Genomic DNA, 16,971 nt, shown 5'->3' with positions numbered 1-16,971 from the left:
TTTTCCGGTTTGTGCGCTTTAATTACACCATACATACGTGGCGGTACTGGGTCGCTTAGGTAAAGACTTTCATATTCTTTTTTGGTAACTCGCCCTTTTTTATTCAATTTTGATAGGTAAGTTCTAATTTTAGTAGCAAATGTAATGGTAGGGTCCTCTTTAATTATCTTTGTTTTGCCAATCTCTTGACGAATTTTGCCAATGGCTTTGTTGTGCTCTATTCTAACAAAGCCTGCTCCTTTATCAAAAGAGTATATATCAATGTTTCCTCTTTTATTTGTTTTAATGCTTCCCTCTGTTTATAATTTAAGTTATTGTTTTTTTGTGGTTTAAGCATTTTAAGTTGCCTCAACACGTTTCTGCGTAAGTCTTGTGAGAATAGTATTGAGAGAATTTGTATTTATTGAAGTTCATATATCAAATTTATTCAACTCTCATACAAGATGTCGTTTAAAATATATATATATATATATATATATATATATATATATATATATATATATATATATATATATATATATATATATATATATATATATATATATATATATATATATATATATATATATACAGTATTGGACAAAACATTTGCAACCAAATAATGCTAATTTAGTTTCTTTATATAAAAGTGCTGCATTTTTTCAATTTAGAGAAATAACTATGTAACTGTTTAGAGACAAAGTTCTTCAAGTTTTATTCATCACAAAGTTCATTATTTGTACACGAAAATTAATAAATTAATCAAAAGTATTAAAAAAAGTTGATTTCCTTCTGGACAAAACAAGTGCAACTCGACAAAATGTTGACCAAGCTGTATTTCGCTATCAATATTTCGTGGCGAATCCTTTGTTATCGATCACAGCCTTGCATCTTCGAGGCATAGATTCGATCAGGTGATCAATCAAACTTTGTGGAATCGCTACCCAGGCCTTTTGGATTTGTTCAAACAGTTGATCCTTATTACGAACACCTTCACGATTAATTCTGCGGTTGACGATCTCCCACAGGTTCTCGATAGGGTTGAGATCCGGAGATTGAGGCGGCCAATCTATCACCGATAGGTGGTTGTCTTGAAACCACTGCTTGACTACTTTTGCAGTGTGTTTCGGATCGTTGTCTTGCTGAAAAACCTATTTTATTGGCATATTCCATTCAGCATGAGGTAACATAACATCTTTCAGGATATTTTTATACATGAAACGGTCCATTATTCCATCGTTTCGATGTATTGGACCTAGACCGTTAGCAGAAAAACACCCCAAGTCCATTACATTGCCTCCACCATGCTTCACGGTCTTATGGCAGTAAAGTAAAAGAGCGATGGCATTTGCCGTGGCCGGTCGACGTACACGGCAAATGCCATCGCTCCCAATGATGTCGAACTTCGATTCATCACTGAACAGGACATTTCGCCATTTCTGCACATTCCAGTCAGTATGAGATGTAGCAAACAGGAGTCTTTTCTTCTGGTTTTTTTAAGTGAAATCAGCGGTTTCTTTGCAGGGCGTCGAGAAAACAATCCGGCTTCAACAGCACGTCGTCTGATTGTTCGGTCCGATACAGGCAGCTCTAATTGCTTTTGTATCTCGACTGATGATATCCAGGGATCCTTCTTGACGGATCTGAAGATCATAGAATCCTTTCTAGAAGTGGTGGAACGCGGTCTTCCACCTTTGTTATCTGCTGCCAACTTCCCCGTAGAACGATATTTGGAACAGTCTTGATACGGTCCATTTTTTCACGCGATATTTATCACAAATACTTTTTTATGACATTCCACTTACGTAATCGCCAATAATTTTCTTTCTTAGTTCCAATCCAAGACTGTCGGGAGCCATTTCTGGAAACTTCTGGAAACTTCTGGATACTTCCTTTAATTATTAAAAAACTTCCGTGACGTTGACACGGACCAGACTTAAGAAAATGAAACAAACTAAAAAAGTTGCACTGGTTTTGTCCGCTGCAAAATGGCACTTGTCAACGAAATTCTGCCTGTGTGCTGTCACCTGTCAGCTGATTGCTCATGTCATGGCATGCTATGACTCTAGAGTCCTGAACTGTTTGCTGTGGTAGTATAGTTCGTTTCGTTTTTAAGACATGTAAAATTACGAACACTTTTTAGCATTGTTCGATGTTGGTTGCAAATGTTTTGTCCAATACTGCATATATATAATATTATCACATCTTTATAAGGTGTTATATAATGTTACATATATTATGTTACATTGTAAAGATGTTTTATTATGTGATATTAATAATATGAAAATTATCATCTTATATAAAATAAATATAATAATATAACATCTTAATAAGATGCTATATCATTATGATGCAGTTATATTTTGTAAATATCTATGATTATTGTTAACCCTGACTATAACATATATAATGTACATATGTTAAGATTACTAATAATACAGTGGTTTTCATAAATTTAGACGCACTAATTTTTTTTTACATATATGTAAAAAATTACTTTAAATAAAAATGAAATAAAAGTGCTACCGCTTTGTTTGATATATAATTCATTAGAGGAAGTGAAACTCTATTATAGAGTAGGGATTGCGATTTCCCGGACTTTTTCCATTCCCGGGATAGCGGGAATTATTTACATTGTTCCCGGGATCCCGGGAAAATCTTCATCAGAGAAAATATAAATAACTAAATACACTTTTCTATTTTTCTATTTATTTTTTGTAACTGTTTACAACTTTAAAGTGACTTCTGAGAAAAACCAGTGCATCGAGATGAATGTCGATCGATCTAGTTCTATAGTTGGTAAAAAAAAACCCAGTTGAACTAAGCACCCTTTCAGCCTCTACACTGGAAGGACGAATAGTTAAAAGCGCATTATAAAGCATATCTAAGTTATGCGATCTTTTATTAGTAACTTCAAACAGATTGAATTCTTGACGCATAATTGATTTATTGCACTTGACTTCAAAAACATCTTTTTTTTTTACAAATTTTTCTAATCTGGCAGCCATAGATTCAGATAACTGATTTATATCAATAATACTATTGTTAAGTTTTCTATCGCTATCTTTTTCTTTTGCTATATTTTCAATTATGGGAAAAAGTCGACCAGCTATTTCAATTGCTAAATTTATCATAACTGCTTTAGATGGCATGCTAAATAAGTCATCATCCATATCACTTTTTGAAGATTGTGGATTATCTAAAAATTTTAGTAAACCAACAAGATCTTTTTTTCTTCTTTGACATATTCTTTCAATTAAAGCATTTTTAAGATCTTTTGCTAGGTAGCAATCTTGAACATCAAGTTCTTTAACCATAAATTTTAATGTGTCATCAGCTGTTAATAAAGTTGCTTCCCTTCTGCAAATCATTTCAGAACCTAAGACAATAAGTTCCAGACTTTTTGCTAAATTTTCAATTACTGTAAGTTCATCATCAGACAACATTAGGTTTTCTAAACTGAAATCCACAAGAGATTTAAAAACTGCTTTTTTAACTTTAATAAATCTTTGAATCATGGTCAACATTGAATTCCAACGAGTTTTTGAATCCAAAATTAGCACTAGCTCTTGTCCAAATTCATTTTTAGAATAGCGCTTTAAAGAATCCATTTTTAAAGGAGATCTTTTAAAAGTTACAACTATTTTTCTAACTTTAACAAGAACTTTATGAAGCTTAGGAACAAGATCAGGAACTTGGTCACTAATTTCATTTTGCTGATCCTCCTCCTCATCATAATCATCGTCATCATCAAAGACATCATCTTCAATATCTTTGTCATTAGTACTTTGATTATTATTTTTACCTTTTTTTTTATATATTACATCAACAACGGCTAAATGTATTGCGTGTGCAAAACAAAGTTGATATTCAGAAGGCGAAGTATATCCTAATTTTTCCATAACAGAAGCACCATCAGTTGTTATGCAAACTACATCATTTGTAAGACTTACATTAAACATGTTTAATTTTTTGATGAGTAGTTCTAGGCAATCATTTGAATTGTGCGATCCTAACATTCGCTCTAATCCAAGATTAATAAAGCCTTCATTAAAGTGAAGATTTATATTCATAAATCTTCTGCCATGTTTTGAATATTCATCCAAATCTATACTAAACTTGCTTTTTTTTTTCTTTTATTTCGAGTATCTTTTTTTTATTTTCTTCGACTATTTCCAAATAATATATATATATATAAGATTCATGACATCTGTTTTCGATTTAGGAAGAGTGAAGCCTTTATCACGAAGCAACTCACGAATTTGATCCGATTCAGTTATTGCATTAATAGAAAAACCATCAATCGCAGCAAAACGAGCCAATCGTTCTCCCAATGAAACTTTTTTTGTCATGGAATCAATTGTTAATTGAACACAACGTCTTTTAGTTGATGGTTCTTCTTCTTTATTTAAAATAATATTATGGATTTTTTCTAAATGCCTCTTCAATCCAACAGTGGAACCACCTTTGCATAGTAATATTTTTGGACAATGTTTGCATTGTGCCTCGTCTGCTTTTTTAAGATCAAAATAACTCCAAACCTTCGAAGTTTTAAGATTTAAGGACATTTTTTTAAAAATTCCCAATGCGCTGCGATAAATTTCAATATGTAAACAATATAAATAAGCAATATTTCTTATGGTCCGGAAAACAAAAAATTCTGACTTTGGCGGGAAAGTTAAAAAATGTGTGTACAAAAATCCCGGGATCCCGAAAAAAATTTCCCGGGATTCCGGGAAATTGGAATAAAATTTTTCCCGTGAATTTCCAGGGAACAAATTCCCGGGAAGAATCACTATTATAGAGAATCTTAATTTTTTTTACAGGATGTTTATTACTCATTCCATACCAATGAACACAAAAAAGTTAATTGATAAGCTTGATTTTATTTTATTCATAAATTTAGACGCACAATTAAAAAAGTCTTATATCTTGTTAATTGATAGTTAATTAGAAGTTTTTTTCCCATATTTCTCATTAATAGGCCTAAATTAATTGATTTTGTCAAAGAACTTTATATAAATATGACATACCTGGAATTAGTTAATCATTATTTAATAAATAAACAATAGTTAAGTTAGTTTTGCACTAAAAAGACGCGAAAAATGGGCGTATCACTCAAGGGGAAAGATGAAAAATTATTGCTTACATCAAAGAAGGAAACAAAAGTAATAGAGAAATCGCCAGGTCAATTGGAGTTTCAGAGAAATGCGTTCGGACAACGAAGCAAAACTTTCTTCACACTGATGGTGCCAGCGAGAAAACGAGGCCAGGTAGACCCTTGTCAACCACTAGAAAGGACGATAGTGCTCTTTTTAGAGCTGTAAGAGCTAATCCAAGAATTAGTTACAAAGAATCGACCACAGAATTTAATACAACGCGAAATAAATCTAATTCTCAAAGCATAGTCCGCCGAATACTTATCAAATACAAGATTGGAGTCTACTCTGCTTTGAAGAAACCGCTCCTGCGTCCATATGATAAACAAAGGAGACTAAAATAGAGTCTTGGAAGAAGGTATTGGACAATTGAACAATGGAAAAACACTATGTGGAGTGATGAGAGTAACTTTGAGCTTATCAATCGCAAATCTAACATAACAGTCAAAAGAATGATTCACGAAAAGTATTACGCAAGGTACATTAGACCGACTGTACATAGTGGAGGAGGCTCGATAGGAATCTGATCATGCTTCAATTACAAAGGTGTTGGTATGTGCCAAACATAAACCGGAAGAATCAATTCCAGAATATAAGTAGAACTACTGGAAAAAAACTTAATTCCATTGACCTGATTATGCTCAATGATAAACCATAAAAACTTCAACAAGATGGCGCAACAGCACATACTGCATGCTATACAAAGGAGTGGTTCAACAATAGTAATATCAAGACAATACCGTGGCCTCTATACTCACCTGATTTAAACCCGATTGAAAACATTTGGGCTTGGATTGACCGTGAATTGGCAAAGGTTCAAATTTCCACACTTGACCAGCTGAAGGACGTTCTTAAGGAGACTTGGTAGAGGGTTCCAGAAGCGATGTGCAAAAATCTTGTTGAGTCTATGCCTAGAAGAGTTCTTAGTTGTATTAAAGCAAAAGGCGGATACACAAAATATTGATTGTTTCTTAAATTACGCCTCCTAATGTTTCGTGTGTCTAAACTTATGAACCATTTTTTTTGTCTTATCTTTTTTATATCATGTAAATGTACCTAATTATTCCTTAGTATTTGTATTTTTTGTGTAAATTTTTTGTAAATTTTGTATTCTGTAGGTATTTATCTAATAAATAGAAAAAAAACTAAACCAAAATCTTTTTCGTTTATGTTTTATCGTTAAAAAACTAAAAATATCTATTCTCAAATATGAGTGCGTCTAAATTTATGAAAACCACTGTATTATTAGTAATCTTAACATATGTACATTATATATGTTATAGTCAGGGTTAACAATAATCATAGATATTTACAAAATATAACTGCATCATAATGATATAGCATCTTATTAAGATGTTATATTATTATATTTATTTTATATAAGATGATAATTTTCATATTATTAATATCACATAATAAAACATCTTTACAATGTAACATAATATATGTAACATTATATAACACCTTATAAAGATGTGATAATATTATATATATGCAGTATTGGACAAAACATTTGCAACCAACATCGAACAATGCTAAAAAGTGTTCGTAATTTTACATGTCTTAAAAACGAAACGAACTATACTACCACAGCAAACAGTTCAGGACTCTAGAGTCATAGCATGCCATGACATGAGCAATCAGCTGACAGGTGACAGCACACAGGCAGAATTTCGTTGACAAGTGCCATTTTGCAGCGGACAAAACCAGTGCAACTTTTTTAGTTTGTTTCATTTTCTTAAGTCTGGTCCGTGTCAACGTCACGGAAGTTTTTTAATAATTAAAGGAAGTATCCAGAAGTTTCCAGAAGTTTCCAGAAATGGCTCCCGACAGTCTTGGATTGGAACTAAGAAAGAAAATTATTGGCGATTACGTAAGTGGAATGTCATAAAAAAGTATTTGTGATAAATATCGCGTGAAAAAATGGACCGTATCAAGACTGTTCCAAATATCGTTCTACGGGGAAGTTGGCAGCAGATAACAAAGGTGGAAGACCGCGTTCCACCACTTCTAGAAAGGATTCTATGATCTTCAGATCCGTCAAGAAGGATCCCTGGATATCATCAGTCGAGATACAAAAGCAATTAGAGCTGCCTGTATCGGACCGAACAATCAGACGACGTGCTGTTGAAGCCGGATTGTTTTCTCGACGCCCTGCAAAGAAACCGCTGATTTCACTTAAAAAAACCAGAAGAAAAGACTCCTGTTTGCTACATCTCATACTGACTGGAATGTGCAGAAATGGCGAAATGTCCTGTTCAGTGATGAATCGAAGTTCGACATCATTGGGAGCGATGGCATTTGCCGTGTACGTCGACCGGCCACGGCAAATGCCATCGCTCTTTTACTTTACTGCCATAAGACCGTGAAGCATGGTGGAGGCAATGTAATGGACTTGGGGTGTTTTTCTGCTAACGGTCTAGGTCCAATACATCGAAACGATGGAATAATGGACCGTTTCATGTATAAAAATATCCTGAAAGATGTTATGTTACCTCATGCTGAATGGAATATGCCAATAAAATAGGTTTTTCAGCAAGACAACGATCCGAAACACACTGCAAAAGTAGTCAAGCAGTGGTTTCAAGACAACCACCTATCGGTGATAGATTGGCCGCCTCAATCTCCGGATCTCAACCCTATCGAGAACCTGTGGGAGATCGTCAACCGCAGAATTAATCGTGAAGGTGTTCGTAATAAGGATCAACTGTTTGAACAAATCCAAAAGGCCTGGGTAGCGATTCCACAAAGTTTGATTGATCACCTGATCGAATCTATGCCTCGAAGATGCAAGGCTGTGATCGATAACAAAGGATTCGCCACGAAATATTGATAGCGAAATACAGCTTGGTCAACATTTTGTCGAGTTGCACTTGTTTTGTCCAGAAGGAAATCAACTTTTTTTAATACTTTTGATTAATTTATTAATTTTCGTGTACAAATAATGAACTTTGTGATGAATAAAACTTGAAGAACTTTGTCTCTAAACAGTTACATAGTTATTTCTCTAAATTGAAAAAATGCAGCACTTTTATATAAAGAAACTAAATTAGCATTATTTGGTTGCAAATGTTTTGTCCAATACTGTATATATATATATATATATATATATATATATATATATATATATATATATATATATATATATATATATATATATATATATATATATATTTTAAACGACATCTTGTATGAGAGTTGAATAAATTTGATATATGAACTTCAATAAATACAAATTCTCTCAATACTATTCTCACAAGACTTACGCAGAAACGTGTTGAGGCAACTTAAAATGCTTAAACCACAAAAAAACAATAACTTAAATTATAAACAGAGGGAAGCATTAAAACAAATAAAAGAGGAAACATTGATATATACTCTTTTGATAAAGGAGCAGGCTTTGTTAGAATAGAGCACAACAAAGCCATTGGCAAAATTCGTCAAGAGATTGGCAAAACAAAGATAATTAAAGAGGACCCTACCATTACATTTGCTACTAAAATTAGAACTTACCTATCAAAATTGAATAAAAAAGGGCGAGTTACCAAAAAAGAATATGAAAGTCTTTACCTAAGCGACCCAGTACCGCCACGTATGTATGGTGTAATTAAAGCGCACAAACCGGAAAAATCATACCCTATGCGATTAGTAGTTTCAAACATCGGGACACCAAGTTATGGAATATCACAATATCTAGTAAATATATTTTTACCAATCTTAGATAAAAACATAACAAAGTTAAAAAATTCGTCAACTTTTGTAAAAACAGCTAAACTTTGGAATATATCAAATGATGAAATACAAGTATCTTATGACGTTGTCAATTTATATCCATCAATTCCTCTGGGAAAGGCTACAAAAATTCTTCTTGATATGTTAGAGCACTTCCCAAATTTAAATAAACTAACAAAACTAAGCGTTTCAGAAATGAAATCACTAATAGAACTGTGTTTATATAAATGTTATTTTTTATGGAATGAAGAAATTCACGAACTTGTAGATTCAGGTCCAATAGGACTTTCACTCATGGTAGTACTTGCGGAAGGTTTCCTGCAATTTTTTGAAAATAAAGCAATCAACATTGCGCTTCATTCTAATCCACCGTTAGAAACAAAATCGTTTTTCAGGTACGTAGATGATAGCCACGCAAGATTTACAAATAAAGATAATGCCATCCGTTTTCAACAAATATTAAACAGTCAACATCATGCCATCAAATACACAATTGAATTGGAAGATGAAAACAAAAGATTAAATTTTTTAGACATCCAAATAACAAATAATCAAAAAGGTAAATATGATTTTAACATACATCGAAAAAAAGCAATAACAAATATTCAGGTTAAGCCCAATTCAAACCATGATCCAAAAATCTTAGAAGGAATATTTAAAGGATTTATTCATAGAGCTTTATCAATTTGCTCTGAAAAATTTTTAAATAAAGAAATCGATTTCCTAATAAATGTGTTTGCTGAAAATGGATACGAAAAGAAGAAATTACAAGACCTTGCAAATATTGTTATAAAAAAACGACACTCAAATAATGAAATAGTTTTATCTAACAACGAAGCAACTATGCCAACTATATCACTACCGTGGATCCCAATATTATCACCAAAACTTCGAAAAATCTTTAGGAAAGCAGGTTACAGGGCAGTCTTTAAATCCAGTGCAAATCTTAAATCTTTGCTAACTTCGCGCAACAAAACAAAACTACCATCAAAAAGCCATACCGGAGTATACCTAATAGAATGCGAGTGTAAACAAAAATACATCGGCGAAACAAAAATGAAAATAGCAACAAGAACAAAACAACACCAAAAAAATGTTTTTGAAGAAAAATTAGAACAATCTGCAATTGGCCATCATAAAATTAAACGTTCATGTAATATAAAATGGGATCAAGTAAAGACGCTAAAAGTAGAACCCAAAAAATTTGAAAGAAAAGTTCGAGAGGCAATCGAAATTCAGTTCAACAAATGCGGACCTAAAAATGGAGGTATGAATTTAGATGACGGTCAATATGCAAAAACGCAATTCTGGACGCCATACTTTTTATACCTACGTAATATTAAAGAAGCCCAATTAAAGCGAAGTTTAAAGAAGCCATTAAAAAGTGACATTACCGTTAAAGTTTGTTTGTAATTTAATTTAATTAATAATTTGTAATTAAAGCTGAAGATGCTAGTATCAATAATCTAGCGAAAATTTCTTAGATAAAATAAAAAATTAGTATTGAGAGAATTCGTATTTATTGAAGTTCATATATGAAATATATATATATATATATATATATATATATATATATATATATATATATATATATATATATATATATATATATATATATATATTATCACATCAAACCACTGTATAACAGTTAATCGCCATTATTATAATATATTATATATTATAATAATGACGATTAACTGTTATTATATATATAATAACGTTCATCTTTTATGTTATATATCCATATATTATAACGTTCCTCTTCATCAGTTTTACATATTGCATGTACATATCACTCAAATATGAAAACAAAGTTTTAGATTTCTAATTTATTTTAATCAAATTATTAAAGCCTGCCATTTAAATGTTCCTTATTAATGGAATAGAGAAAATACCATTAAGTTAAATCTCTCTTTTCGATTTGGAAGTTTGAAACAAAATACATATAAATTCCTTCATCAAAATAAAACCAAATTCAACGAACAAATGCTATTTATAAATCTTACAAAGAAGAATTCGTTAATAAAAACAAACCATTTTGACTTAATTATTATATTATATATAATGTCAATTATTAATGTAATATATATGATATAAATTATGACACATTTATAATATATCACATAAATTATTATATAAAAATACCAAAAATATGTGATTTATATACATTTAAATTTCTTCAGAAATGTTTTATAAGGGGCTACCTAAATTACAATTTTTATTATTATTATTGATAAATCATTTGTGTCATCATCAAAATCCCTTTAAGAATTATTTAGAACTAAAATGTAAAGTCAATCCGTGTACATAATTTATGCCAGGTTGCAATTATAGCAACCATACTACCAACGATTGGTATTTAAAAATGTTCAAAGCTATTTATCGCAGCAGACTTTTTTATGGCTCTTTGTTTTCTGCCACCGTTATGCTAAGTAGCTCCTGCCAAATAGTGAACAATGGCTTTTAGGATGCCACTTTCGGATGCATCTTTGGTTAGACCATTTTTTCTTAATGCTCCTGTAAATATACATCATCCTTCGTAGTTGAATACAACACATTACTTGTTACTAAACAAATTAAGAATAAAATATACATTCTGTATGTTATCCGAAAATGTATGATACATAAGTTTACAGATGAAAAATTTTTCTTTAAATGTTAATAATTTTCCCTTAAAAAAGTTAAATGTTAATAATTTTCCCTTAAAATTTAGGAATAATCCCTTCTAGTTTAAGATATAAGTGCATGTAAGAAGACCTTAAGTTTTTTCATAATGTATTATAATAAATTTTTAAATAAAGAAACATTTAAATCATCTACTATACTTTTTTATTAATATTTTATACTGTTATACTTACTGTTATTCTTACTATTATTTGAGAATTCTGCACAAGCAATTAATAAATTACTATGTTGGCAGCTCCCAACAGTTGTAAGTTGGTTAGCAATTATCATTTTAGACCTATATAATAACTAGGTTTCTTTGGTCTAAATTTAAAACTTAAATACTTTTTCTTCACTATTTTACAAAATAAATTTAAACCAACCAAAAAAATAAAAACTATACATAGTCTTACTGAGAACTTGTACATTATTTTATCAAATTTATTCTAAAAAACGGTTTAAAAAAAATTGCCGTATACACTATTCAGTTATGTTTTAAGCGGTGGTCCAGTTGTGGCTAACTGGCTCTGGCGTGCAACCTGTAATCGGCCCGTTATTAAATACCCAGGACTGGGATGCCGCAAAAGGACCACATGACAGTTGCTATCTGGTAAACCAACTCTGGTGAATCTTTTACGGTACAACAATAGTTCATATCGGCTCCGGCATGCCATTCATGGAACTTTAATGTCCCGTAAATGGATCTCCAGAACTGGCGTAGCCGGCACTGGCCCATACGAGCGTTGCTACTTGGGAAATTCTATAAAAAATTTTTCCATTTGAAAAGATTTTTTTTTATTCGGACTGGCCTTCTCAAAACTCAGATTTAAATCCATCAGAGCATCTTTGAGAATAATTCGATCGTCAATTGAAAGGCGAAAAACCGATCAATAAAAATGATTTATTCCAGGTGCTTTTGAATTGTTGGGCAATTAAAAATTGATCTCAAGCTAGTCACTTTTTTAAGAACCCGTACGCGGTCTGTAATATCGGCAGTTATTCCCTCACTTAAGTCAAACAACTAAGAAAAGATGAATCAAGAATCTCATCAAAATAGGGTGTTCCAGATATCTTACTAGATATCATATGCTGAAGAAGAAAAAAAAAGCTCAAGCATTAAAGAAAGTTAATATGCAAATAAAAAATTTTTAAAGCTGATAGAAACTGTTTAAACAATTTAACTAACTAAATGCAGATTTATCAAATACTCACTACTTAAACCTAAAAACAAATTAAAGTAAAAATTTATAAGAAAGATAAAAAAACTGTTAAGATCTTCACAACTATTTTGCTTAATTTCAATAATTAATTACAGTATGGTTACCATTTTGGATCATTCTTTGGTTAGATCAGCTCCAGTTGCCTAAAAAAAGTTAGATTTAGAAACATTTAGTTATTAAAGCATAATAGTCACTTCAGTTGCAGAAATTCAAAGCCTAAAATTATGTAAGAAGAATATTAATTTCTGTAGTGGAATACAGTTTTCATAGTTTAACAATTGGTGGTGCAAAAGACTATATCTCATTACTAAAGTTCACATATTCAGTAGTATTATCCTAGTAATAATGCAGGCATAAAACAACAAAAGGCATTTAAATTCTGTACCAAAATTACTACTTTCTGGGAGATTACTTGCAAAGGAGTATCACAACATTAATATCAAATTTGACACAATATTTCATAATGTATACTGAAAAAGATAAAGTTCATTCAAGTTATTTTTTAAATGTTATCTAAAATTTTTTACAACTTTCTCATGGCAAAATTAACTTTACATAATTCTACAGATTCAGAAAAAAAAAAAAAAAAGTTACAGTATTTTATGACACTTAAAATGCACTTTTAAGTGTGTCATAAAATACTGTAACTGCTAGTTAACGAAAAAAAATGTTTTACAGTATTTTTTCAAAGTATGATGTTATAAAAGTTTTTAAAGAATTACCCATTAATGTATTTCATAAAAGAACTATATCAATATATTAAGGTTTCTTATTCTTTCCAGTTTTTCCCACACAGAGTCTTTAAAGACAAGGAACAAAAAACAATAGGTTATGGTTAATTTATTATCAAAATGTACATAGAATGTTGATATAGAAAATAAAATAATAAAAAAAAAGCAGATCATCTTTTTTAAAAAGATGCTAACACAACAAACATGCTTTCTAGATTATCTTCATAATTTGTAAGAAAAAATATTATGAAAACTTTACTAAAAAATCATTTTAAATGATAAGACCATAAGTTTGAGTTTCAAAAACAGTGTATTATTCAATGTTGTTAAGAACTTTTTTAATGTTTAAAAAAAACTCTTTACCATTATCTTTTTTGGAATAATATTGAATACTTCAGAAATTGCATCAATGCTTGTTATTTATAACTTATTGCTTTCAAACAGCCATGGGAAAAGTACTTTACACAAGACACATCAGATAAATTTTCTTTTACATATCTAATTTTATATTCTTAAATTTTTTTAAAAAAACCCTGTGTTGTGATCAACATTTTCTGAAAAGTAACAAAAAGATTTTTGTTTTCTCTATAAAGTAAAGTGCAAGTGAAAAAGTGTGACAAATAACTTTTGCTCCAGTGATAACTTTTAACCTCATCCTGGACTACATATAATGATAATTTTCAGCAAAATCTTCAAAAATTATTCATTTCTTTTGATTAAGATTTTCTTAGCAGTTTTTTTTAAGGAATTACTTTGTGTTTTTCGATGCTACTGCAAAAGAAGTCATTAAAATTATTGAGTGGCAGTATTTGCAACACTAGTGTTGTATAGTCAGTGGTCTGCTATTGCTTGAATACTTTGAATAATTTTTCTTAGCTAATTGCCTATAAACTCTTGTACTAAACACCTGCTTGAATACCTGGGGATTGGTCGAATTGGTGCAGCATACAGCATTTCTAACACAACAAACAATTACAGAAATAAAATCCTTATAACTTTTATTCCAAATAATTGCATCCATGAGAAGCATTGCATTTTGAAGATTTTTTGTATGCACTTATATTGAGACTAACTGAGACATTAGCTGAAATGCACCACTTTGGGTTTCAGATTGCAAAGTTTGACAAACTGACATTGACATTAGGATAGTCTTTTTTAGATGTGTTTTGTAAATGTGCAACATGTAATTCTTTAAGATTGAGGTAGAAATAACATTTTTTGAATGTGTTGGGTTTTTTTTAATACTAGGTCTTTTTTTCCCTGGCATCCTTCTTAGAAACTTATTTCTTTGATAAAAAATTATCACTAATTTGACTGTTTCTGGTATAATATGGTTTTTTAGATTTTTTCCTGGCAATGATAAAATCCTCTGCTCATGTTTATCTTTTTTAACTTTAGAAAAAGACAATCAGACAGTTCAAAGTAATTTGATGCCTTTTTATATGTCCAAGATTTTGTTGCAAGTGTTAACATTTGCACCTTATAGTGTTAGGAGTCAATCAATTAATTTTTTTTTGAATTCATACATTAAACTGTCTAGATCTTTATCTTTATGTTACTGTTTGAAATGGTGCTGTTTATTCGTGATGTTAAAGAAACATCTCCAATATTATATGCTAACAAAACCTTTTCAGCAACTCTGTCTGATAATATCCTCACAATTTTGTTTTGCTGGTGAAATCCAAAGTAATTCATATAAAAGTATTAAACTTTAACATTTCTTACTTTGTGACTCCCACTCTTCCTGTCAAGTAAAATCTTCATCAGCTTCAACTGCTCTTTTGTAATGTTTGCTGCATGTATTCAAACCCAGGGTTACATTTAAATTCTTTTCTTATAAAAGCAAAAGTCAAGGGAATTCTTTAAATTCCCTAAAAAAAATCTTAACAACTATTATAAATCTTCACAAAACATTTTCCATTTTATTCCCATAAGAGATCTGCTGTAACTATAATAAAAGTTAGATTAAATTTTACAGAAGTCTTTTTACTTTTCCTTTTGCATTTCAAAAGGATTGCAACACTTTTTAATTTTTCTCTCAAAATATTTGCAATAGAGCTGCTAATGATAACCACATGAAATTCTTATTGAATATATTTTTCTTTCATATTTGCTTACCACATTATTTTCTTAACAGATTTTAATGTTATGTTTTGCAATTTCATTTCTAAAATTGTTAACTCAAATATATATTTCTTTAGAGAAAATAGAAATACAAAAAATTAACAATATGCTTTTTCATAATACACTCCTTCATTTGCTTAAACTTTAAACAAAGGTGTCAACAGGACCAATTTCAGAGGAAGGGTGGGGGACAATTTTAAAAAGCTTAACTTAAACTATCTAAAGCACATTAGTGGCTTTTTAGAAACTTATCTAAGCATTTAATGACTTGGAATATTAAAAATGCATTCAAGAGCAACAAAACTATTTAAAACTTGAAACTTTATAGAAAAAATTTGAAAACTAAAATGTAAATTTAATTCACTCATTTTATAAAATGTATTTCAGATATATTTTGATAATTCAAATTAAATAAAACATATAATATTGATAAAACAAAAAGAAAAATAATAACATTCACAATAACAAAAAAAAGATTAACAATATAAATAAAAATAACCAAAATAAAAAAATCTTATGCGAAAAAAAAAACAATGAAAAGAACTAATAATAAAAAGTGTAATAAAAAAATTAGTAACAAAAAAAATGATAGTAAGAACAAATATAACAATGATAAAAAGAATAATAATAATTATAAAAATTTTGACCACAGCAAAAAACAAAAAGAATTTGAAAACAAAACAAGTTTATAAAAATAAAAAAAAAAAAAATAAAAAAAGACGAAGAAACATGTAACAAAAATAAAGCAAATAACACAAAAACATAAATTAAAACATTAAGAATAATCAAAGTAAGGAAAATAATATCAACAAAAAAAGAGAAAAACACAATTATAATAATATTAGCAAGAACAATAAATAGATTAAAAAAACAAAATAACTATTAAAAATAACAAAAAAAATAATGACAAAAATGATAAAAACAAAAATATGAATATTAATAATAATAATAAAAAAAGTAAAAATGATAATAGTAACAATAAAAAACAAAAAAAAAACAAAAAAAAAATTAACAATAACAAAAGGAATAACAAAAAAAAAAAAAAAAAAGTTAAAAAACAATAATAATTATAATAAAAGTTAAAATAATAATAATAAAAATTCTAAAAAAATAATAATAATATAAGCAATATTTATAACACTGATGATGATAATATGAATAAAAGAAACAAAAAAAATAATAGAAAAAATAACAACAATAAATATAATAATAAAAAGAATTTTAATATAGCAATGATAATAATAGTAATTAAAATGATGATGATAACATTAACATAATAAATAATATTATTATTAATAAAAACATTAATAACAATAAACAAAAAATAGAACTAATGATAACAGTAACTATCTAAAAGAAAAA

The 16,971-nt window shown here is 29.6% G+C and overlaps 1 protein-coding gene and 2 long non-coding RNA genes across 4 annotated transcripts; 1 reads left to right on the top strand and 2 right to left on the bottom strand.

Annotated features, from left to right (window-relative positions):
• Positions 1-1,747: 1,747 nt before the first annotated feature.
• On the top strand, positions 1,748-4,365 carry LOC149890955 (uncharacterized). Its single transcript, XR_016451312.1, has 2 exons — positions 1,748-2,069; positions 4,205-4,365. It is a non-coding gene; the product is annotated as an uncharacterized LOC149890955 (long non-coding RNA).
• On the bottom strand, positions 2,672-4,605 carry LOC149890954 (uncharacterized). Its single transcript, XM_090083492.1, has 2 exons — positions 2,899-4,605; positions 2,672-2,863 (listed from the first exon to the last, which is right to left on the bottom strand). Exons 1-2 carry the CDS (start codon positions 4,050-4,052, stop codon positions 2,851-2,853), a joined length of 1,167 nt encoding a protein of 388 aa, XP_089939618.1. The 5' UTR covers positions 4,053-4,605; the 3' UTR covers positions 2,672-2,850.
• A 7,335-nt stretch (positions 4,606-11,940) lies between these two features.
• On the bottom strand, positions 11,941-16,883 carry LOC149890953 (uncharacterized). Of its 2 annotated transcripts, none has more exons than XR_016450838.1 (3): positions 15,211-16,883; positions 12,859-12,897; positions 11,941-12,623 (listed from the first exon to the last, which is right to left on the bottom strand). It is a non-coding gene; the product is annotated as an uncharacterized LOC149890953 (long non-coding RNA). The 2 variants fall into 2 exon arrangements; XR_016450839.1 differs by lacking the exon at positions 15,211-16,883 and adding an exon at positions 13,140-15,204.
• Positions 16,884-16,971: the final 88 nt, after the last annotated feature.

The sequence above is a fragment of the Hydra viridissima genome, unplaced genomic scaffold, assembly GCF_058129835.1.
Source record: "Hydra viridissima isolate aposymbiotic clone 2 unplaced genomic scaffold, HvirCarnegie_v1 scaffold_3, whole genome shotgun sequence".
Taxonomy (NCBI): domain Eukaryota; kingdom Metazoa; phylum Cnidaria; class Hydrozoa; order Anthoathecata; family Hydridae; genus Hydra; species Hydra viridissima.
Note: the sequence above shows the minus strand (reverse complement) of the source record. Positions and strands in the feature narration are given on the sequence as shown.